Source organism: Anomaloglossus baeobatrachus, chromosome 1 (assembly GCF_048569485.1).
Source record: "Anomaloglossus baeobatrachus isolate aAnoBae1 chromosome 1, aAnoBae1.hap1, whole genome shotgun sequence".
Classification (NCBI taxonomy): domain Eukaryota; kingdom Metazoa; phylum Chordata; class Amphibia; order Anura; family Aromobatidae; genus Anomaloglossus; species Anomaloglossus baeobatrachus.
Genome location: NC_134353.1, coordinates 743865656 through 743890220, shown reverse-complemented (window position 1 = coordinate 743890220; position 24565 = coordinate 743865656). Strand labels below are relative to the sequence as shown.

The following is a 24565-nucleotide window of genomic DNA, read 5'->3' as shown; positions in this document are numbered from 1 at the left end:
AGCACCGCCGACTCAGTGGGGTGAGAAGGGAGCATGCCGGGGGCCCTGTGAGGGGCCCTCTTTTCTTCCATCCGATATAATCAGCAGCTGCTGCTGACTAAAATGTGGAGCATGAGTGCATGTGTGCCTCCTTCAACACAAAGCATAAAAACTGATGAGCCCGTGATGCACGGGAGGGTGTATAGCAGAGGGGAGGGGTTACACTTTTTAAAGTGTAATACTTTGTGTGGCCTCCGGAGGCAGAAGCTATACACCCAATTGTCTGGGTCTCCCAATGGAGCGACAAAGAAATATAATTTTGGTGTCATTCTCAAAACTTTTGGCCATGACTGTACTTACCTGCCTAGCGACGTCGCTGTGGCCGGCGAACCGCCTCCTTTCTAAGGGGGCGGTTCGTGCGGTGTCACTAAGCGGCAGGCCAATAGAGGTGGAGGGGCAGAGATGAGCGGGCCAGAACATCCCGCCTACCTCCTTTCCTCATTGTGGGCGGCCGCAGGTATGTTGTTCCTCGTTCCTGCGGTGTCACACAGTGATGTGTGCTGCCACAGGAACGACAAACTACATCGTACCTTCGTCCTGCAAAAGCAACGATAATCGGGATAGGATCGACTGGACAACCATCAACGATATGGTGAGTATTTTTCATCGTTAACAGTCGTTCCTGTGGTGTCACAACACAACGATGTCGCTAACGAGGCCGGATGTGCGTCACAACTTCCGTGACCCCAACGACATCTCGTTAGCGATGTTGTTGCATGTAAACCCCGCTTATGGCTAAAGTCACATCGGTGAGTGTTGCTATCCAGGAGAAACTGATCTATTTTTTTCTCAGGTGTCATCCTAGTTGCATCTCTTTTCTCACTGAAGCAGGTAGACTGAACTTTTTCCAGAGATTAGAAGATCTGTTTGAGTTTCGGGTTCAGCCGACCTCTACATAAAGTTCGGTTCTGGACCCGGACCCCATTTGAAGTCATTGATTGGGCAGTTCAGTTCTCCACCCACATACAACCAGCCATAAACAGAGCACTTCCAGGGAAGGGGGGTGGCCTCTAAAGTCTAGAATGATTGGAAACCGAAAAAGAAGTTTGTCCCCCCTCACGTTAGCAGAAAAAGGCTGAACACAAATTTTCAGGCCATGTGGCTAAGTCTGTATACTCATCCATATTGCAGATATCTGTAGGATTTGCCCATCATGAAAGCAACAATGTCTTGTCTCAGGTGTATTCACACAAAAGCATTTTACAGATAGTGTTATTTATCCACAATACAAGACATGAATACCAGACTCTTCAGGCCTTAAAGGGACTCTGAGCACAGAATGACTGTTCAAACCAAGTACAGGAGGTTGGAGCAACAAACTGGTCAAACATCTATACACCTTCCCACCTGCTTATTTTCAATCTATTGATGCTGTTCTCAGGTTCTATGAAGGGCAAGCTGTCACTCAAATAAAGGGGGTGGAGAAAGAGGGAAAACAAGTAGTTAGGAAGGTACACTTAGGCTATGTGCCCACGGCACTAGGTACACTCGGATATTTCTGTAGGTTTCCCTAGCTGCTCCCCGGAATCCGCAGTATTACATAGCTGCGGGATTCCTGCGAAATAGCTGCGGGAAACTTGCGGACATTTGTGCGACTTACCTGTGGAAGTCCCAGCCTCTATCCTCTATCTCCATAGTGGAGGGCCGGGATTTCCGCAGGTATAATTGACATGCAGTTATGTGCAGCTGCGGGACATCTGCAGCATATTCCGCAGCATGGACACAGACACTCCCCATGTACCATAGGATAACATGGGGAGTGTCTGTGCTTGTGAAAAGCTGCGGATTTATCTAGAAAAACCAGATTAATACTCAGGTTTTCCGCGGCAAATAGCCTTACATGTTTGGCCCCGCCATGGTGCACCGAGCACCTGTAGGTTTGGACAGTCAGTCTGTGGTGGCAGACTACCATAAAACAATGACCTCATGATCATATAGGAGGCTGTTCATTTAGGTCAGGTGACCTATTGTCAGGCACTGCAGCCATAACATGGATTGTAAACTATGGTCATGTGAACACATCCTAATATTGCTCATTGTGCTGTCTGCGAGGAGGATGCTGTGCACATGGACAGCACACTGACCAGAAATACATTACTCTAAACGAGGCCCAACTCTCACTTGAACACCATGCAATTCTTCATATCATTTAAGAAGGTATGTTCTCCCCATTGGCTGCTCCACAGCGAATGTCCCAGTAGCTGATCCACTTCTATAAACTGTATGCCAAGGAACTAAGGGGTACTTCTCACATAGCGAGATTGCTGCTGAGATCGCTGCTGAGTCACAGGTTTTGTGACACCCCAGTGACCTCATTAGCGATCTCGCTGTGTGTGACACTAAGCAGCGACCTGGCCCCTGCTGTGAAATCGCTGATCGTTACACACAGTGCTGGTTCATTTTTTGCTCGTTGCTCTCCCGCTGTAAAGCACACATCGCTGTGTTTGACAGCGAAAGAGCAACGATCTGAATGTGCAGGGAGCCGGCAGTGTGCCCTGGTAACCAGGGTAAATATCGGGTATCCAAGCAAAGCATTTTGCTTAGTTACCCGATATTTACCTTGCTTACCAAGCGCAGCATCGTTTCCACGAGTCGCTGCTGGCTGGTCACTGGTGAGATCTGCCTGATTGACAGCTCACCAGCGACCATGTAGCGACGCATCAGCGATCCTGACCAGGTCATATCGTGGTCGGAATCGCTGGTACGTCATTTAGTGAGACGGTACCCTTAGTCGCGTATCCAAAGCACACAATCCTTTTGTGAAGTATTCAGCAGATTTAGACTTGTACATTGTATCGGAAACTGTCCAAAATATATCAACTTACCAGTCTTCCTTTTATGCTCCTTTGAACGTGAACGGGATCTTGAATAATGCCTATAAGCTCTAGGGGACTTGGAAGGGTCACAATGTTCCATACGTTTTTCTGATGTTGGTGACAAGCTTTCAGAAGATCCATCTTCCCTCTCTGGGTCACTAGACTGTAAATATATATTTATATATAAAAGTAAATAAAAAATGTTAAATCTCTAGTCAAGTCATTTCACAATGTTATAAGTCTCCATCACTTCAAGTATGTATCCCAAATTATATCCACTTTGTTACTTTTTCTGAGTTTGACCTACGAAATCTGACAAAATCCTGATATAATTATAATTCCATGGTGAAGTAAATACCAAGTAGCGTTGGTGTGAATATTTATGGTGCATCCCATTCTTCGGGCACATCAGTAATGTGTGGCCACTAGATAGGACCCCTGAGAACCAAAACATCTGCAGCGAACTGGCTTGATGACGCATATGCGCCTCGCTGCAAAAAAAAGTGGGTCACACCAGGTTGGCTATTGGAAAGATGAGTGCTGATACTGCTAGGTGGCGGTTCTCAGGGCTGCTGCATAGAGTGGCTACACGATACCACAGTGTGGCTGATGGGACTGGGTCCTCCAAAATGATTCACACCAACTACAGAAAGAGGGCAGCATGGCAAAAGAGGGGGAGGCTGGGGGCAAAGGAGAGGTGCAAAGGAGGGGGCAGCTGGGGGCAAAAGAGGCAGGAAAAAAGGGGGCAAAGGAGGTGGTAAAGAGGGGTGTAAAAGAGGGGGCAGCTGGGGGCAAAGGAGAGGTGCAAAGGAGGGGGCAAAAGAGGCAGAAAAAAAGGGGGCAAAGAGGGGTGTACAAGAGGTTGCAGATGGGGGCAAAGGAGGCAGCAAAGGAGGGGGGCAGCGAGGGCCTGTAACAGACTGTACTTGCACGCGAAGAGCAGGCCGGGTGATACAGGACTCCGCTCCCCACAGCCGGCGGACATACTGCAGAACACAGGCAGCTGCTGATAATGGCAGTTATATGCATTATAGCGGTGTAACATGGACAGATCTCTGGGACCAACTCGGAGCAGGCCGCAGGGAACATGGCGGAGCCGCGGCGCCATTTTCCCGTGCTCTGTGCTTCCTCCAGCTCCTGTAGGCCATTACGTCTGTATACATACCGCCATGGTCAATAGTAAACCGGATTCTTCCCGCCTTCTGCCGCGGAGTCCCGGTCTTTAGCGCCGCCAGCTGCGGTCACACAGACTAACAACGTCGACCGAATGAAGCGGGCGGGGCACTAATACCCGTATGTGGAAACACAAAGGAAGCAGACTTCGCGCTGAGCATTCTGGGAACTGGGCGTGACGTAAGGGAAACCTAGCAACCTGACGTCACAGTGCCATCCCGCCAGATTCAAGTGAATGAAGTGTTCGCGGGCTCTGCGGGTATGTGATCAGCGGGGGAGACGGGAAGATGGGGGAGGGGGGCCGGACGGAGGGGGGGAGAGGGTGAGACAAAATGTGGGGGCAGCTCAGGGAGGACGAGACCGAAAGTGGGGGCAACTCGGGGGGAGAGGGTGAGACAGAAAGTGAGGGCAGCTGAGGGAGGACGAGACCGAAAGTGGGGGCAACTCGGGGGGAGAGGGTGAGACAGAAAGTGGGGGCAGCTGAGGGAGGACGAGACAGAAAGTGAGGGCAACTCGGGGGGAGAGGGTGAGACAAAGTGGGGGCAACTCGGGGGTAGAGGGTGAAACAGAAAGTGGAGGCAACTCAGGGGGAGAGGGGGAGACAAAGTGGGGTAACTTGGGGGTAGAGGGCGAGACAGAAAGTGGAGGCAACTCGGGGGGTGAGGGTGAGACAAAATGTGGGGGCAGCTCAGGGAGGACGAGACAGAAAGTGGGGGCAGCTCAGGGGTAGAGGGTGAGACAAAGTGGGGGCAACTTGGGGGTTGAGGGTGAGACAGAAAGTGGAGGCAACTCGGGGGAGAGGGTGAGACAAAATGTGGGGGCAGCTCAGGGAGGACGAGACAGAAAGTGGGGGCAACTCAGGGGTAGAGGGTGAGACAAAGTGGGGGCAACTCGGGGGTAGAGGGTGAGACAAATTGGGGCAACTTGGGGGTAGAGGGTGAGACAGAAAGTGGAGGCAACTCGGGGGGAGAGGGGGAGACAGAAAGTGGGGGCAGCTCAGGGAGGACGAGACAGAAAGTGGAGGCAACTCAGGGGGAGAGGGTGAGACAGAAAGTGGGGGCAGCTCAGGGAGGATGAGACAGAAAGTGGAGGCAACTCGGGTGGAGAGGGTGAGACAGAAAGTGGGGGCAGCTCAGGGAGGACGAGACAGAAAGTGGGGGCAACTCGGGGGTAGAGGGTGAGACAGAAAGTGGAGGCAACTCGGGGGGAGAGGGTGAGACAAAGTGGGGCAACTTGGGGGTAGAGGGTGAGACAGAAAGTGGAGGCAACTCGGGGGGAGAGGGTGAGACAGAAAGTGGAGGCAGCTCAGGGAGGTGAGACAAAGTGTGGGGGCAGCTCAGGGGTAGAGGGTGAGACAAAGTGGGGGCAACTTGGGGGTTGAGGGTGAGACAAAGTGGAGGCAACTCGGGGGGAGAGGGGGAGACAGAAGTGGGGGCAACTCGGGGGAGAGGGTGAGACAAAGTGGGGGCAGCTCAGGGGTAGAGGGTGAGACAGAAAGTGGGGGCAGCTCAGGGAGGACGAGAGAGAAAGTGGAGGCAACTCGAGGTTGGTGAGACAGGATGTGTGGGCAAAACAGGGAGGAGGACATGATGGGTAGTGGGGTCAACTCAGGGAGAGTGAGATGGGAAGGGGGGGCAGTTTGAGCAGGGCGAGCTGGAAAGTGGGGGCAACTCGGTTGACGAGACAGAAAGTGGGGACAACTCGGGGTTGGTGAGATGCGATGTGAGGGCAGCCCGGGGAGGGCGTGACGGAAAGTGGTGGCAACTTGGGGGAAGAGCGAGCTGGAAAGTGGGTTAAGCTTGGGGGGAAGGCAAGACGGAAAGGGGAGCAGGGCGAGACAGAATGTGGGGCCAGCTTGAGGGTTAGACGGAATGTGGGGCCAGCTTGAGGGTTAGACAGAATGTGGGGACAGCTTGAGGGTTAGACGGAATGTGAGGCCAGCTTGAGGGTTAGACGGAATGTGGGGCCAGCTTGAGGGTTAGACGGAATGTGGGGCCAGCTTGAGGGTTAGACGGAATGTGGGGCCAGCTTGAGGGTTAGACGGAATGTGGGGCCAGCTTGAGGGTTAGACGGAATGTGAGGCCAGCTTGAGGGTTAGACGGAATGTGGGGCCAGCTTGAGGGTTAGACGGAATGTGGGGCCAGCTTGAGGGTTAGACGGAATGTGGGGACAGCTTGAGGGTTAGACGGAATGTGGGGCCAGCTTGAGGGTTAGACGGAATGTGGGGCCAGCTTGAGGGTTAGACGGAATGAGGGGCCAGCTTGAGGGTTAGACGGAATGAGGGGCCAGCTTGAGGGTTAGACGGAATGTGGGGCCAGCTTGAGGGTTAGACGGAATGTGGGGCCAGCTTGAGGGTTAGACGGAATGTGGGGCCAGCTTGAGGGTTAGACGGAATGTGGGGCCAGCTTGAGGGTTAGACGGAATGTGGGGCCAGCTTGAGGGTTAGACGGAATGTGGGGCCAGCTTGAGGGTTAGACGGAATGTGGGGCCAGCTTGAGGGGGAGGGGGAGATGGAATGTGGGGGCAACATGGGAGGACAGGTGAGGCGGAAAGTGGGTGCAGGTTTGGGGGCAGGGTGAGACGGAAAGTAGGGACAGCTGGGGGTGTAACGGAAAGGGGGTGCAGCTTGGGGGGACGGGGTCAGAAGGAAAGGGCAGACAGCTAGGGGGTGAGACGGGAGCTGGGACAGCTCGGGGAGGGTGGGCTTGGGTAGTGTATGTGGCATGTACATAGGGATGAGCAGCCGCCTCACACATAGTTATCAGTGCAATCTATTCATTGTTGCGAATTAGATGAATTATTCCAAGAATCCAGACTTCTGTCTTCACTACTCTTCTGCTGGTGACTGTAGCGACCTGATCTGCACCATCCTGGGGGCTGTTGTCCCAGTTTCCACTCATCATAGTGGTCCATGTGCCACCAGTGTGAGTGTGTGGGCATGGATGCAGCTCCTGTGTGCAGAGGATCTCTGCTCCGGCTAATGGAGGGGTTGTATAATCTTGGATGTCCCCTCTATTTCTTCTATTAGTTCCAATAAGGTGTAAAGTATGGCATTCACATGATGGCAAAGCTGTACCCAACGCAGAAAAAGCAGATGGCTACATGCTGCAGCCCCCAGATGTGTGCTTTATCTTGGCTTTGTATTAAAATACGAGGTACCCCATGCAGCGGTTTTTAAATTATTTAAATAAAAAAGCCGTGCGGTTCCGCTCAATTTTGATACCCAGTCAAAATAAAGCGGACATCGCAGAAAAAGTCTGATATTCTCAAGCTGGGGAGTCCCATGGTTATTGGGCCTACCCAGTCTAAAAATAGCAGCTTGCAGCCATCCTGGAATTGTCGCATCTATTAGATGCGTCAATTCTGGTGTTTTACCTGGCTTATCCTGATTGCCCTGGAGCTGTGGCAATTAGGGTAATAGATATAGAAGAGGTCAATAACAGCTCTGATTTGTGAAAAAATCACAGCTGTCATCAAGCCCAAGTTTAATAATGAGAAGTCTATAAGACCCCCCCCCCCCCCCCCCCGATTACTAACCCTGTAAGTCAAAAGACAGAAAAAAATACTTTAAAAAAACATGCTCTTTCTCCAATTTATTAACCCCAAAACATCCTGCACATCTGACTTAATCCACAGGAGGTCCCACGACGATCCCGGCTGTGCTACATCTGAAGTTGAAGTGCATAGTCACATTAGAAAACATGAACTGTCACTGCGACATCAGGGACACACTGATGGAGCCGCAGCAGCGTCGTGGGGATTGCATCGGACCTGCAGGGTGTTTTGAGGGTTAATAAATTGGAGAAAGGGTATTTTTTAAATAAAGGATTTGTGTTTTTCTTTTTACCTACAGGGTTAGTAATGGAGGGGGGATTGTCTCATTGGATTTGGTAACAACCCATCTAATCTACACAGGCAAAGAAACAAGCCATTGCTGTCCACAAAATAAGTTTTCTTTGTCGCTCCATTGGGAGACCCAGACAATTGGGTGTATAGCTACTGCCTCCGGAGGCCACACAAAGTATTACACTTAAAAGTGTAAGGCCCCTCCCCTTCTGGCTATACACCCTCCCGTGGGATCACGGGCTCCTCAGTTTTCATGCTTTGTGCGAAGGAGGCACACATACACGCATAGCTCCACTGTTTAGTCAGCAGCAGCTGCTGACTATGTCGGATGGAAGAAAAGAGGGCCCATATAGGGCCCCCAGCATGCTCCCTTCTCACCCCACTATTTGTCGGCGGTGTTTAAGGTTGAGGTACCCATTGCGGGTACAGAGGCTGGAGCCCACATGCTACATCCTTCCCCATCCCCCTGCGGGCTCTGGGTGAAGTGGGATTTTACCGGTCTCCAGGCACTGAGACCGTGCTCCATCCACAGCCCCTGGAGAATCTGCTGGAATGGAGCTGAGTATCGTCAGGGACAGGCCCTGCTACATCAAGGTACTCTGTGTCCCCGTACATATCGCGCGCACACCGCAGCATTGCTGGGTGTGTTAGTGCGCCGGGGACAACAGCGCTGCGCGCTGGTGCCATTCCTATCTACAGCTCTGCTGAGAGGGGACATGTGTTTGAAACTGCTGCGTGGCCACGGTTGTCAGTTTTTAGCGCTGCGGCGCGGCTGGGATTTGTGGTGCGCCGGGGACTTCCGCGCTGGCCGTGCATATATCACGGCCGCGCTTATTACTCGAGTCCCCGGCTTCTGCGGCCTAGTTTCGTTTCGTTCCCGCCCCCAGGCCTGCCAGTCAGGGGAAGGGCGGGACGCTGTACAGAACGTCAGCGCAGAGGGCTGGAGTCTGCTTTGCATACTCCAGCCCTCACACTGGGCACAGTGGGACGCCAGTTTCCCGCACTTTGTTTGAGGCACGCCCACAGTCAGCCCCTCTTCACAGGACGCCGGCAGCCATTCCTGTGTGCAGTCCGAGCTGGAGAGAGGAGACTGGGAGACCCAGACACGGGATTCTGGTGCCCACACACCCGCTTTCAGCGGGCGGTAAGCTGCCCTCAAAGGCTGACCCCCACTGGTGCCGAAGTGTATATTTGTATTTTGTGCTTGCAGCTATACATTGCACTGTACGATCACTAGTGATTCTCTGCTATATACCCTCCTAGATTACTCAGAGGACACAACAGCATGTCGACCGCAAAAAGCAAAGGTGCCAAGGCACAGGCTTTTTATGCTGCTTGTACCGCATGTGGGGCTGTTCTACCGGCAGGTTCCACTGACCCCCACTGTGTGCAGTGCTCGGCCCCTGTGGCACTTGCTCGGCCGGGGCCTCTGCTGGAGGTGACCCAGGCAGAACCTCCTGTGAATACTGTCCAGGTGACAGGGACGGAGTTTGCAGTCTTTGCCGACAGATTGTCTGTGACTATGACTAAAATTCTTGAAACATTGCAGTCTAGACCAGTAACTCAGACCAAGGACACTGTTAACTCATTGCTCCCTGGTCCCCCTCAGTTGGAACAGCTCCGGGAACCGGGGGTGTCTCTTGCATCCCAGGGTGATGGCTCTGACACGGACGACAGTCCCAGACAGCCTAAGCGAGCTCGCTATGAGCGGCCCTCGACTTCATCACACTGGTCAGGGTCCCAGCAGGACGACTCTCTGTATGATGAGGCGGAGGTAGTTGATCAGGATTCTGATCCTGAGACCGCTCTCAATTTGGATACTCCTGATGGTGACGCCATAGTGAATGATCTTATAGCGTCCATCAATAAAATGCTGGACATTTCTCCACCTGCTCTTCCTGTGGAGGAGACAGCTTCACAGCAGGAGAAATTCCATTTCAGGTATCCCAAGCGTAAATTAAGTGTTTTTCTGGACCACTCTGACTTTAGAGAGGCAATCCAGAAACACCACGCTTATCCGGATAAGCGTTTTTCCAAACGGCTTAAGGATACACGTTATCCTTTTCCCCCGGACGTGGTCAAGGGCTGGACCCAGTGTCCCAAGGTGGATCCTCCAATCTCCAGGCTTGCAGCTAGATCCTTAGTTGCAGTGGAAGATGGGGCTTCACTCAAAGATGCCACTGACAGGCAGATGGAGCTCTGGTTGAAATCCATCTATGAGGCTATTGGCGCGTCGTTTGCTCCAGCATTCGCAGCCGTATGGGCACTCCAAGCTATTTCAGCTGGTCTTGCACAGATTGACACGGTCACACGTACATCTGCTCCGCAGGTGGCACCCTTGACATCTCAAATGTCTGCATTTGCGTCTTACGCTATTAATGCTGTCCTGGACTCTACAAGCCGTACGGCAGTGGCGTCCGCCAACTCCGTGGTTTTACGCAGAGCCTTGTGGTTAAGAGGATGGAAGGCAGATTCTGCTTCCAAAAAGTGCTTAACCAGTTTGCCATTTTCTCGTGACCGACTGTTTGGAGAGCGCTTAGATGAAATCATTAAGCACTCCAAGGGTAAGGATTCTTCCTTACCTCAGCCCAGACAAAACAAACCCCAACAGAGGAGAGGACAGTCGGGGTTTCGGTCCTTTCGAGGCTCAGGCAGGTCCCAATTCTCCTCGTCCAAAAGGATCAGAGGAGCGCAGATTCTTGGCGGACTCAGTCACGCCCAAAAAAGACAGCCGGAAGACCCGCTACCAAGGCGGCTTCCTCATGACTTTCGGCCTCCTCTCTCCGCATCCTCGGTCGGTGGCAGGCTCTCCCGCTTTGGCGACATTTGGCTGCCACAGGTCACAGACCGTTGGGTGAGAGACATTCTGTCTCACGGGTACAGGATAGAGTTCAGCTCTCGTCCTCCAACTCGCTTCTTCAGAACTTCTCCACCTCCCGACCGAGCCGATGCTCTGCGGCTAGCGGTGTCCACTCTAAAAGCGGAAGGAGTGGTGACCCCCGTTCCTCTTCAGGAACAAGGTCACGGTTTTTACTCCAACTTGTTTGTGGTGCCAAAAAAGGACGGGTCATTCCGTCCCGTTCTGGATCTAAAACTGCTCAACAAGCACGTAAAAACCAGGCGGTTCCGAATGGAATCCCTTCGCTCCGTCATCGCCTCAATGTCTCAAGGAGATTTTCTAGCATCAATAGACATCAAGGATGCTTATCTCCACGTGCCAATTGCTCCAGAACACCAGCGTTTCCTACGCTTTGTTATAGGAGACGAACACCTTCAGTTCGTGGCTCTGCCTTTCGGGCTGGCGACAGCCCCACGTGTCTTCACCAAGGTCATGGCAGCAGTAGTAGCAGTCCTGCACTCTCAAGGTCACTCTGTGATCCCGTATTTGGACGATCTACTGGTCAAGGCACCCTCTCAAGAGGCATGCCAACACAGCCTGAACGTTGCGCTGGAGACTCTCCAGAGTTTCGGGTGGATCATCAACTTTTCAAAGTCAAATCTAACTCCGACCCAATCGCTAACATATCTTGGCATGGAGTTTCATACTCTCTCAGCGATAGTGAAGCTTCCGCTGGACTAACAGCGTTCACTACAGACAGGGGTGCAATCTCTCCTTCAGGGCCAGTCGCACCCCTTGAGACGCCTCATGCACTTCTTGGGGAAGATGGTAGCTGCAATGGAGGCAGTCCCTTTCGCGCAGTTTCATCTCCGTCCACTACAATGGGACATTCTCCGCCAATGGGACGGGAAGTCGACGTCCCTCGACAGAGACGTCTCCCTTTCTCAGGCGGCCAAGGAATCTCTTCGGTGGTGGCTTCTTCCCACCGCTTTGTCGAAAGGAAAGTCCTTTCTACCCCCATCCTGGGAGGTAGTCACGACAGACGCGAGTCTCTCAGGGTGGGGAGCAGTGTTTCGCCACCACAGGGCTCAAGGGACGTGGACTCAGGAAGAGTCCACCCTTCAGATCAATGTTCTAGAAATCAGAGCAGTGTATCTTGCCCTACAAGCCTTCCAGCAGTGGCTGGAAGGCAAGCAGATCCGAATTCAGTCGGACAACTCCACAGCGGTAGCGTACATCAACCACCAAGGTGGAACACGCAGTCGGCAAGCCTTCCAGGAAGTCCGACGGATTCTGACGTGGGTGGAAGACACGGCTTCCACCATATCCGCAGTTCACATCCCAGGCGTGGAAAACTGGGAAGCAGACTTCCTCAGTCGCCAGGGTATGGACGCAGGGGAATGGTCCCTTCACCCGGACGTGTTTCAGGAGATCTGTCGCCGCTGGGGGATGCCGGACGTCGACCTGATGGCGTCACGGCACAACAACAAGGTCCCGGCTTTCATGGCACGGTCTCGCGATCACCGAGCTTTGGCGGCAGACGCCTTAGTTCAAGATTGGTCGCAATTCCGGCTACCTTACGTGTTCCCGCCTCTGGCATTGTTGCCCAGAGTGCTGCGCAAGATCAGGGCCGACTGCCGTCGCGCCATCCTCGTCGCTCCAGACTGGCCGAGGAGATCGTGGTACCCAGATCTGTGGCACCTCACGGTAGGCCAACCATGGGCACTACCAGAACGACCAGACTTGCTATCTCAAGGGCTGTTTTTCCACCTGAATTCTGCGGCCCTGAACCTGACTGTGTGGCCATTGAGTCCTGGATCCTAGCATCTTCAGGATTATCTCGAGGGGTTATTACCACCATGAGACAGGCTAGAAAACCATCCTCCGCCAAGATCTACCACAGGACGTGGAAGATATTCTTATCTTGGTGCGCTGCTCAGGGAGTTTCTCCATGGCCTTTTGCATTGCCTACTTTTCTTTCCTTTCTGCAATCCGGATTGGAAAAAGGTTTGTCACTCAGCTCCCTTAAAGGACAAGTCTCAGCGCTATCTGTATTTTTTCAGAAACGCCTAGCACGACTTGCTCAGGTACGCACGTTCCTGCAAGGAGTTTGTCATATCGTCCCTCCTTACAAGCGGCCGTTAGAGCCCTGGGATCTGAACAAGGTTCTAATTGCTCTCCAGAAGCCGCCTTTCGAGCCTATGAAGGATGTTTCACTTTCCCGTCTTTCACAGAAAGTGGCCTTTCTAGTAGCGGTCACGTCTCTTCGGAGAGTGTCCGAGCTAGCTGCGCTCTCATGTAAATCTCCCTTCCTGGTGTTTCACCAGGACAAGGTGGTTCTACGTCCGATTCCTGAGTTTCTCCCTAAGGTGGTATCCCCCTTTCATCTCAATCAGGATGTCACATTACCTTCCTTGTGTCCTCATCCAGTTCATCAATTTGAGAAAGGTTTGCATTTGTTGGATCTGGTGAGAGCACTCAGGATCTACATTTCCCGCACGGCGCCTCTGCGCCGCTCGGATGCACTCTTTGTCCTTGTCGCTGGTCAGCGTAAAGGGTCGCAAGCTTCCAAATCCACTCTGGCTCGGTGGATCAAGGAACCAATTCTTGAAACCTACCGTTCTGCGGGGCTTCCGGTTCCTTCAGGGCTGAAGGCCCATTCTACCAGAGCCGTGGGTGCGTCCTGGGCATTACGGCACCAGGCTACGGCTCAGCAGGTGTGCCAGGCGGCTACCTGGTCGAGTCTGCACACCTTTACCAAGCATTATCAGGTGCATACCTACGCTTCGGCGGACGCCAGCCTAGGTAGACAAGTCCTTCAGGCGGCGATTGCCCACCTGTAGGACAGGGCTGTTTGACGGCCCTATCACGAGGTATTCTTTTACCCACCCATGGACTGCTTTTGGACGTCCCAATTGTCTGGGTCTCCCAATGGAGCGACAAAGAAGAAGGGAATTTTGTTTACTTACCGTAAATTCCTTTTCTTCTAGCTCCAATTGGGAGACCCAGCACCCGCCCTGTTTTCTTAGGGATTTTTGGTTTTTTCGGGTACACATGTTGTTCATGTTGAACGGTTTTCAGTTCTCCGATGTTCTTCGGATTGAATTTGTCTTTAAAACTGTTATTGGCTTTCCTCCTTCTTGCTTTTGCACTAAAACTGAGGAGCCCGTGATCCCACGGGAGGGTGTATAGCCAGAAGGGGAGGGGCCTTACACTTTTAAGTGTAATACTTTGTGTGGCCTCCGGAGGCAGTAGCTATACACCCAATTGTCTGGGTCTCCCAATTGGAGCTAGAAGAAAAGGAATTTACGGTAAGTAAACAAAATTCCCTTCATGTCTAATAATGAGATATGACACAAGGAAAAAGTATTGAATGCATGAAGAAAGAGGTGCAAAAAGCCATTCAAAATCACGACACCCATTGAACTCTATCAGCAATCCTGCCACTTAGTGAAAAATATCAGCTGATTCAACTGCTGGCCTATAAAAAGTCTCATTACCAAGGTGCCACACAAGAAACATGTTATGATGGGTAACACCAGTGAGCTGTCTCAAGACCTTCGCAACCTTATTGATGCAAAACATACTGATGGCAGTTCCAGTAAGCACCTGTGGAGAGCTACAGAAAGACATTGAATTAACAGGTACAGTTGTTTCAAAGAAAACAATAAGTAATGTGCTCAACCTCCACGACCCGTATGCACGCTCACCAAGCAAGACTCCTTTGCTGTTCAAAAAGCATGCTCAGAGCGTTTAAAGTTTGCTCAACAACATTTAGACTGAAATACTGGGACAATATAGTCTGGTCAGATGAGAACAAAACTGACCACTTTGGATGCCATACTACACATTATGTTTGGAGGCCAAAAGGCACTGCATCTCACCCCAGAAACACCATGATGAAACAGTGAAGTGGAGGTGGAAACGTCATGATGTGAGGTTGTTTTTCGGCATATGGCACTGGCAAATTTCAAGTAAAGTGAATCTGTCACCAGGTTTTTGCTACCCCATCTGAAAGCAGTGCAATGTAGGGACAGAGAACCTGATTCCAGCATTGTCACTTACTGGGCTGCTTGCTGTCATAGTGATAAAATCACTGTTTTCTCTACTGCAGACCTAGCAGTTATTTGAATATGGAGCTCAATAGTTCCGCCCACAGCACTGATTGGCAGCTTTTTGCCCATCTTGAGTGTACATAGAAATCTGACAATCAGTGCTGTGGGCAGAGTTATAAGGAGCTGATGAATATGATGGACTATCTGGCAGCAGGCCAAGTAGTCCTCTAATGAGAATCTCCTGCTGATTAATTAGGGATTTTATTAAAACTACGCTAAGCAGCCCAGTAAGTGATACATCAATGGAGTCAGGGTCTCTGTCTCTATATTATGCTTCCCTTAGATTAAGATACAATTATGCTGCTCTCAGATTAAGGTGCAAAAATCTGGTGACAGATTTACTTTTTTTGTTTTTAATTTGTTTTATTAAATGACAGTAATATACCAGGTTCGCAATGAAAACAGATATACTATATGGTTACAGAATTATAGTAGGATTCAACATTGATGAAACATATAAACCAAATACCTGGGATATAAAGACTCCTAAACAAAACTTAAAGAACAATAGGAACAACAAGTGTACCGCTCCTGGGCTTGGCCGGCTGCCGAGCAGCTTGGGCCCATGCTCGTCGGTGGGTGGCTCGAGCTTCTCACGGACCCAGGGGGTCCCGCCGCCTTTCTGAAAAGGGGGGGGTCACCACCTGGCACTACGCGCGGAGGTGGGGTGGTTTTTGGAATTAAGAGTTCGTGACGCCACCCACGGAGCTGTGGTGAATGGATGGACACCACTGCTGACATTGACTAGGCTCCCGGGGACGGTGTTATGCAGCTTGGTGTTAACCCCTCCGTGGGTAGGGGGTGAGGGCCCCGGGGCCCGAGGGGTACCTCCTGGGGATGCTGGTGTAGGGCAGTGTTGATGCGGTGCGGTGCTCGGCACGAGGGCACTGGTGTACTCACTATTACAGACACACTGGAGTCTCTGGTAAACCAAATAAGATGGTGGACGGTGCCTGCAGGTGGCTTCGCTTCTCCCCTTTCTTCGGGTTGGTGGTTTCCGCCTTTCTCCTCCACCTTTTTGTGTAGATTTAACTGCCTACGCTTCAGCGACGGTAGTCCGCTCCCCAGCTTGATGTGTGCTGAGGAACCCCTTTTGCCTGCAGACGCTGGCCCTTTGGATCTCTATGCCTTGGCGGTGGCTCACTATCCCTCTGAGGGGGCTGTTGTCTTCAGTCAGGCCTTGGATGGGAAGGGACCTCAAGTCCAGACCCCAATCAGTTAATTCGACTCGGTCCAGTGGCTTCTGGGCCTCGTACTGGGTCTGAGTACCCCTCCTGGTCCTCCGGTTTCCAATCGGTTCCCTGGTTCAGTACCAGCAGGCCACCACCCGTCCCCGGCCCTTACGGTTCCACCGGCTGTAATCCCAGCTCCTGCAGGCGGCCACCACCGTCTGCCTCCTGGCCACAGGGTGTCCAGGCTACGACCCTGACCCCTGACAGACGTTCTCTCCTTTTCTGTTACTCTCCCTTCTCCTCTCCTTCCTCTCCCTTTCACTGTCCTTTTCTCCTCTCTCTGTGTTTTCCCGCCTCAGGCCATCCGAACTCCTCGGTGGGCGTGGCCAACCGCCTGGCTCCGCGCACCTGGTGTGTACGTGAGAACCGGAGAGGGGTGACTCAGGGTTTTAGGTTGGCTGCTGGTAATAAGTAGCAAATTTTTCACTTACTCCAGAAATTTTTTTTAAAATTTAACTTTTAATAATTCCACTAAAATGTGAAAATTGATCACATATAACAAACAGTTGACATAAAAGAAAAGAATATGGCCCTCCTGTCTCTTCAAAGGATCTATGTAAGCCAAAGAAATTGCTTGGACCTTCACCCCCAATGTAATCAGACTTTAGTAACCATAATTATAGGTGCCAATTAACATTAGCGTCCACTAATAATTGATAAGTCTTACCTCACTCCACATTAGAAAAATGAATTGGTCTCACCAAATTTATTTGGATGCCATCTAATATAATCACTGGGGTCCAGATAATGCCCCTTAATAGATCATTCGTACCTCCCGACGCGTTTCATTCAGGTATAGAACTCTTCAGGGGAGTCTCAAAAAGTATCACATCCTTTTATGGTCCCATAGAATATGAACCCACCATTCGCATAACATGCTGAAACCAAATATATAAGATTACAATAGATATCAGCATGTCAGCCAACCAATCATATCTATAAATAAAAATATGAACATAAAAAAACTCACCAATTAGTATGGACTCATCACATAATCAATCTGTGACGCATCCAATTTCAGTCCTAACAAATTATGGACCCATAGCCTATATACCGTGCTGGGAGAGAATGTGCAACAAGATAAATGTCAGCACATCATATGCTGCTGTACAAACAAACAGTTAGGGGACTCACCATGTGGCTGGAGCGGCCGTGCTTATCGCTCTATCAGAAGAGCCACTGCACACCACCCCAGTTTAAATATTCCCACCAACTCATAGCGTGTGATGCAACTTCCGCCCACCCGGTCATGTGACTCCGATCAGGTCATAGTGTTTACGCGGTTACCATAGCGCCGGGGCATACCGCCCGGCACTGTTACCGCCCTCCAGATCACATGACCGCAGCTGAGTTACACCACGTCATGTTGTTTATGCGGCTACCATAGCGCCGGGTTACACCGCCCGGCATAGTAACCGCCCCCCGGATCACATGACCGCAGTTAAGTTACACCATAACATGATGTTTATGCGGTTACCATGGTGCCAAGTGACGCTACATGGTACTAACGCCGCCCTTCGGATCACACATTGACAGCCGGGTAGATCACATCCGGTTACCAATAGCGCCGGGTTACACCGCCCGGTATTGCAACCGCCCCCCAGATTACATAACCGCAGTTAGGTTAACCCACATCATGGTGTTTATATGGTTACAATAGCGCCAAACGACGCTTATATCAGCACACACCATCTTCTCATAGTCGATTGCCATGATATCACTTGATCCATGGCCGCCTTATACACATATCAGTCAATAAAGTACAAAATCAGTGTGTGCAAAAAAACAGCAACATCATTCCAACCTCTCCTTTCCAACAAGAATTTTATGGAGACAAACACAAGAGGGTATGTCAATACCTTATACTAAAAAGGACATTAATAAAAATTCTTTGTGATTGGGAAGCTGCTCCCGCTCATTCGAGTCGGTGCTACCCATATAAATCACAAAAAAATATATACAAGGTGATTGCATACTGTTTTTATACAGATCATGGCTAAATCACCAGAAAGTCACTCTGATACACACCTGGAGAAACAATAGCTCCGTATAAATATGGTGTATCACCCAGATACATGGAGGTTTCACCCATAGTACCATAATTTTCATAAAACTCATAGTAGCCAAATTAAACACAAGATATCAGAAAAAAAATGATAAAGATGTCAGTAACAGAATATAAGTTCATACTAACGATTTTAGTTTTAGTAGGGCATTGATCATAAACAGATTTTATAGATAACCCTCGCCCCATAGAAAAAGACAAGGATACAAAAGAGGAAACACCATGAACCATAGTGAGAGGAACTACCATTACCCTATAGAACTAGCTGTTTTTTACTGGCCCTACCTATCACGTGGGGGTTGGCGCCATAAGATAGAACGGTGTGTGGGCGCCCCCACTCGGCCGACGTCTGACCCTCCTAACTACAGTTCCCTACATCACCACTAAATAAAGGGTGCAAATGAGAGTTCTTCATTCAGACCATTGGGGGAAAGGGTCTTCAACCAGTAAATCCATTTTGATTCTTGTTGTAGTAACCTCCTGTCCCAGTTTCCTCCTCTAGGCAAAGGTTTAATGTGATCAATGCCCTGAAACATAACCACAGAGGAATCCCCATCATGCCTACTATTTACATGTCTGGCTAATGGCGTGTCGTTGTTTAGCCTGATGTCCCTTAGATGCTTTCCAATCCGTCGTCTTAATTCTCTACGAGTTTTCCCCACATATTCTAATTTACATATACAAGTTGCCTTGTATATCACGCCCTGCGTTCTACAGTTTATGAAAGACCGTATGTCATATTCCCTCTTGGTAACCTGGCTCACAAATTTTTTGCCAACAGTGATGAAATTGCAGGCAATACAGCCACTACATTTGTAGCAGCCTCTCAAAGTAGGTATAGCACAAAAAGGATTTTTTGGAGGAAGAAAGCTATCGACCAGCCGGTCCTTTAGCGATCTCGCTTTCTTATATGTGATGGACGGTCTGTCTGTAAGCAGACCCCCCCCACATCACCATCCATTTTTAATATGGGCCAGTATTTCTCTAAAATTTTCTTTACATTCTCAGCTCCATTATTAAAGGTGGTTATAAATCTTATCACATTCCTACCATCCTCCTTTGCCACTTTTTTGGGGGGATATAACAATTCGGTTCTTTTGACCTTTTTGATGTCGGCAGCCGCCTTTCTTACCACCCACTTCGGGTAGCCTCTCTCTCGAAACCTCCTCTCTAGATCCTCTGACTGGTTCCTGAAGTGTGTTTCCTCAGAGCAGTTCCTACGGATTCTGGCGAACTGTCCTTTTGGAATGCCTTTCTTTAGGCTTAGTGGATGATTACTTTCCCACCTCAATAAAGAATTAGTCGAGGTGGGCTTTCGATAGGTACTTGTCACCAGATTACCATTAGGATCCTTCTCAATTATCAGATCCAAAAAGGATAGCCTCGATCTATCCATTTCAAATGTGAAAAAAAGGCCTAAGTTATTAGTGTTCAGATCTTTCATGAACCTTCTCAATTCATTTTCACTGCCCTTCCACACCATAAAAATATCATCAATGAATCTGTACCAGATTCCGATGTTCCTATTTACAGATTCACATTCCTCCCTGAAGACCACTGTTTCCTCCCACCAGCCCAGGATCAGATTGGCGTAGGATGGGGCACATGGACTCCCCATCGCTGTGCCCCTGAGCTGGTGGAAGTTGTGGCCATCAAAGGAAAAAAACATTGTGTGTCAGGCAAAATTTAAGAGTGTCCAGAACGAACCCAGTGTGCTCCTCACACTGGACCCCCCTGGACTTGAGGAAATATTTGGCTGCCGTCAACCCCAGGTCATGGCGTATCGATGAATATAACGACTCGACATCTATTCCCACCAGAAATGTCTCTTCCTCAAAGGAAAGTCCTTCTAATTTTTTTAGCAGGTCAGTTGTATCTGATAGGTAAGGACCTAAACCTGCTACAAACGGTTTCAAGATGTCATCCAGATAGACCCCCAAGTTTTGCGTTAGATTATCAACACCAGATATTATAGGTCTACCCTTCAAAGGATCAGTACCTTTATGCAATTTGGGCAGGCTATAAAATGTAGCCATAACCAGATGCTTAGGAAGAAGAAAATCAAATTCAGACTTACTGATTAAGTTTCTATCCAGGGCAGTCAAAAGGATCGTCCTCAATTCCTTTGAATACTGTTGTGATGGATTAGTTTTTAACTTGACATAACTATCCTTATCCTCAAGGTTGCTGTAACACATCTCCAGATATTTAGTTCGGTCCATCACAACAGTATTCCCCCCCCTTGTCGGATTGTTTGATAACGATATCTCTTGCCCTACCCAAAGTGTCAAGGCCCTCCATCTCCTCCCTAGTTAGATTGAATTTAACCTTATGATTGGGTTTTAATCTTTCCAATTCATGAGACACAAGATTGTAGAAAACGTCAATTGCATTTAGGTCACTCTGGACTGGAGGCATCTTTGTGCTTTTTAGTTTGCACTCTGTGAAGGGACCTCGACCTGTCAGTTCTGGTCCCATTTCATCCAGACCATATAGGAGTCTGACATCCTCAAGGATGTCATCTGGAATCCCCAAATCAGTGCATGTTTTCTTATTGTCTCTGATGAAATATTTTTTCCACTTCAATCTCCTAATGAAGAGACTAAGATCCTTGACACTCTCAAAATCATTATAGTCCGTTGTAGGCACGAATGAAAGGCCCTTACTCAATACACTTATCTCTGTTGTGTTCAATACCCTACTTGAAAGATTAACTACTTGTTGAGATCCATTGGGGTCTGATTTTGATAACCACCTCGATTTGTGCGGTTCCTGAGGAGACACTCCCTTGGCTCTAAAAAATGGCTATTTTGGTACGGTTGAATCTCCCTCTACCATTACCAATGTTCTTTTTCTTCCCACCCCTTGCTCCCATATTCCTGCCCTCAGAGTCAGTAACCCAATAAGAGTAAAAAGTCACACTGGATAGTAATGCAATTAATTCTTTATTAAGTCCTTTTTTGAAAAAGTTGCATGTATAGTTTGTGTCCAATTCAAATTCAATTGACGTTTCGGCCTAAGCCTTCGTCAGATTGGACTTATCTAAATACAATGAAAAAAATAACAAAAATCAATATCACACAAAAAAAAGTGAGAGGACAGTAACATACAATGCATTGGTACAATTGGGATGAAACACTAATGCAAATTAGAGACAAACAATACTGATACCATAATACAGGATAAGATAGGTACAATGTAGGTACAATGTCATCATGTATAACGGGTCAGAGAAGGTAGATGATTAGAATCCGCCAATAATGAAAACTACAGTGCAAGGTGAAATGACACTAAAATTGGCTGAGCTGATGGGTAAACCGATCAAAGGAAAAAGATATAAGGAAAAACAACGGCTATTCAGAAAAAAAGGGAAGGGGGGTTTTGGGGGGTTTTTGGTGTGTCCGACTCACCAGGTACATACAGTAGCAAGGAATGCGTCAATCAAAAGAGCTGGTCAGTGCAGAACAGCTTATTCTGTAGGATATAATGCTACAAAAAAGAACATATATGTTAAGAAAGGGACCACAGGGACCAAGTAAAGTCTAATACTCATACGTCCGTGACAAATAACATAGAGTACCTGTTATAGGATGGCCCACTGAGATAATTTAGTACTGTTGGTTACTAGTATATAGGTTAGGTGCTAAAAATGTCATAACCTGGGGGTACTGGAAATGAGCGTCAATCATGGAACGCGCTAAAATGAAAAAATAGATAATAGTCACTTAAGCCTTAGTAAAGTAGAACTCTGTCAATAGGTATAATGTTTACACTGACATAGTGTACCTGAGTTATGTCTTAGCTGGATATAGCACTGTCAAACGTGCTGTATAAAAGTTACTAGGACGTTCTCCACAGTATGCACCTGTGGGTATCGTGCTGTGGAATACAAATAATACTATAAGCTGTGCAGACTGATTAATGGATAACACGTAATAGAAGCAATAAGCCCGTCTAAAGGGTAATCAGTGTGACAGCTGATAACATGTCTAAACGATGCACAGCAGCTTATACCAATATGTGCCTTACTCAGGGGTGAGCATATAAATAGACTGGGGGACCACCATGACTAGTCCAACAACCAAGAGACATATAGCAATATACAAAAGAAATAGAATACCTGCTGCTAAAATTCTGCAGAGATAATACCACAATGTCAACACTGACCATGTGCAATTAGATCACCGCCAAAGAGCACTGAGGAGCATGTATAGGAAGCGTCTAGTATAATGAAAATTAAATGTTAGCAAATTATTCCAATCATCACAGAGTGATTTTCCACATATAAGCATATTATATAATCTGCCATGGTGTACCTGTGCAGCCGCCTTGCAGTATGACACTATCACTTGGGCTATGACGTAATCCTAAGAAAACCCCCACATAGACCGTGTAGGCAAAGGACAGGTAAGAAGCGACATTACCTATGTAAATGGCCCGGGTGTACAGCCGGTAGCACCGGAGGGGTTAACAGGCCAGGGTCCTAATATGTAAAGACAAAATTGTGGATAGTTAGAGCTGAAGGGTAGAGAAAGGACAGAGGGTCGGTTACCATAACTCACCTCGCCGTTGTGGACGTGTGTTCAGTGCTCGCGTGCTCCTGTGCAGTGAGCTCCGTCCAGCGTGCGAGGGTTCTTGTAAGAAGTGTGGGTGGGATTATCAGATCACTTCCTGCGTGTGGAACGCAGGAAGCTAGGAGGTGGAACGCACACCGCGCATGCACAGTGTGCGCTACATCTCCGGGAGTGTATCTGGGCGTGACTAGAGTGACGTCCACATGTAGTGAATGGGCCAATGCGACGTGAGGAAAGGATACACTATATCAGTGCCGGGGAAGTCAGGAGGAAGTTGCTGCCAGATTTCTCAAGTGCCATATACGTTTTTAGAGTAGTAGTGCAGTTATCTTTAATGTTGTTGGTGAGTGCACTATTTCAGTAGTGATTTAACGTTTCTGAAAAGAGAAAGAGTCACATAAATATATGAGATTTCATCAGGCATATTCAGAAACAGTCATAATATTAAAAACAGCATATGTAGCCAACCGAAGAGATGGACATATACATCAATATGCTTATTATAATGTTCAACTTAATGCTAGTAGGTCATACATGTACATATATGGATGCCTTAAAATGGACACACGAGAGGAAATAATACGTATCGCAATATAGAATAAAACCATATCTACCACGACCAGCTGTCAAAAACCAAGAAAAACTGGGATTTAGGGAAAACTAATGACAACCTAAAAAGACGTCTCATATTTACGGTTGAGACCGTGGGGTTCCAATGTGCCTAAGGAATATATCCACCAGGCTTCTCTGTCAAGTAACCTTTTAACCCTGTTACCACCCCTACGCGCACTATCCACTTGGTTTATCACCTGGAACTTGAGTTGTGAAATTTGATGACCAGCATTGCGGAAGTGGTGGGGAATGGGCAGCAGGGTGTTGCCACATCTGATGTCAGACTTGTGCCGACTAATGCGGTCTCGGACATGCTGGGTGGTTTCCCCAACATATCCGAGACCGCATGGACACTTAATGTAGTACACCACAAAGGTGCTATCACAAGTGTAAAAACCTTTTATCTGAAATTTCTTACCAGTCCTACCATGTGTGAATGTACTTCCCCTAGTGAGATTGGCACATTGCGCACAACCCAAACAGGGGAAGGTGCCCCTCTGCTGGGTATCCAGAAATGTTTGGCGTGACACAGTTTTCTCAGAACCTATGTCAGCCCGTACCAGTTTATTCCTAAGATTTGGCGATCTCTTATGACAGAAGAGAGGTAAGTTCTGGAAGGCATCAATTTTCGGATACGCTGTTTTGAGGAGAGGCCAGTGTTGGCAGATAATCTTTTTAACCATGGGTTGGAAGGGGTGATAGGTCGTGACGCACGCCACCTGATCCTGACCTGTAATGTCACGTCGAGTAGTTGAGGTTTTTGTGGCAGCTAGGTGTTGTGGATAACCCCTCTGTATAAACTTATGGCTCATCTCCTCATGGCGTAATGTCCTTGTTTCTGGATTGCTAACAAGTCTGTCTACGCGGGTGTGTTGCGATATAGGTAGGGCCCTTTTAACACGTCTCGGATGGTTACTGGTATAATAGAGGAGGCTATTCCTATCCGTAGGTTTGACAAAAATGTCAGTTACCAAAAGGCCGCCATCATCTACTATAACAAGACAATCAAGGTAATTAATCTGGTGTTGGTCCTGGTGGAGGGTGAAGGCAAGTCCTGGCATAAACCCATTAAGATCAGAAAAGAATCCAAGGAGGACATCGAGTTCACCATCCCATACCAGGAATATGTCATCGATATATCTTCGCCAAAGTAAGGCGTGCTTATTGATTAATGGATTGGGATGGATGAATCGGTCCTCGAAGGAGGCCATAAAGATGTTAGCGTAAGGGGGCGCCATGTTAGACCCCATGGCG

General features: G+C 48.9%; 2 protein-coding genes across 3 annotated transcripts in view; one reads left to right on the top strand and one right to left on the bottom strand.

Annotated features, from left to right (window-relative positions):
- The window catches only part of RSRC2 (arginine and serine rich coiled-coil 2), a 79632-nt gene extending 75450 nt beyond the window's left edge, over positions 1-4182 (bottom strand). Inside the window, exons 1-2 of the mRNA XM_075323108.1 lie at positions 4021-4182; positions 2865-3018 (exon numbers count right to left, since the gene is read on the bottom strand). Of these exons, the coding sequence (XP_075179223.1) occupies positions 2865-3018; positions 4021-4026 (160 nt within the window). The 5' untranslated portion in view covers positions 4027-4182. The remainder of the gene's footprint in view (positions 1-2864; positions 3019-4020) is intronic.
- Positions 4183-4235: 53 nt separating this feature from the next.
- Positions 4236-24565, top strand: part of KNTC1 (kinetochore associated 1) — a 371840-nt gene continuing 351510 nt past the window's right edge. For both annotated transcript variants that reach the window (XM_075323096.1, XM_075323086.1), the window contains exon 1: positions 4236-4287. The gene's annotated coding sequence lies outside the window, so the exon portion shown is untranslated. The remainder of the gene's footprint in view (positions 4288-24565) is intronic.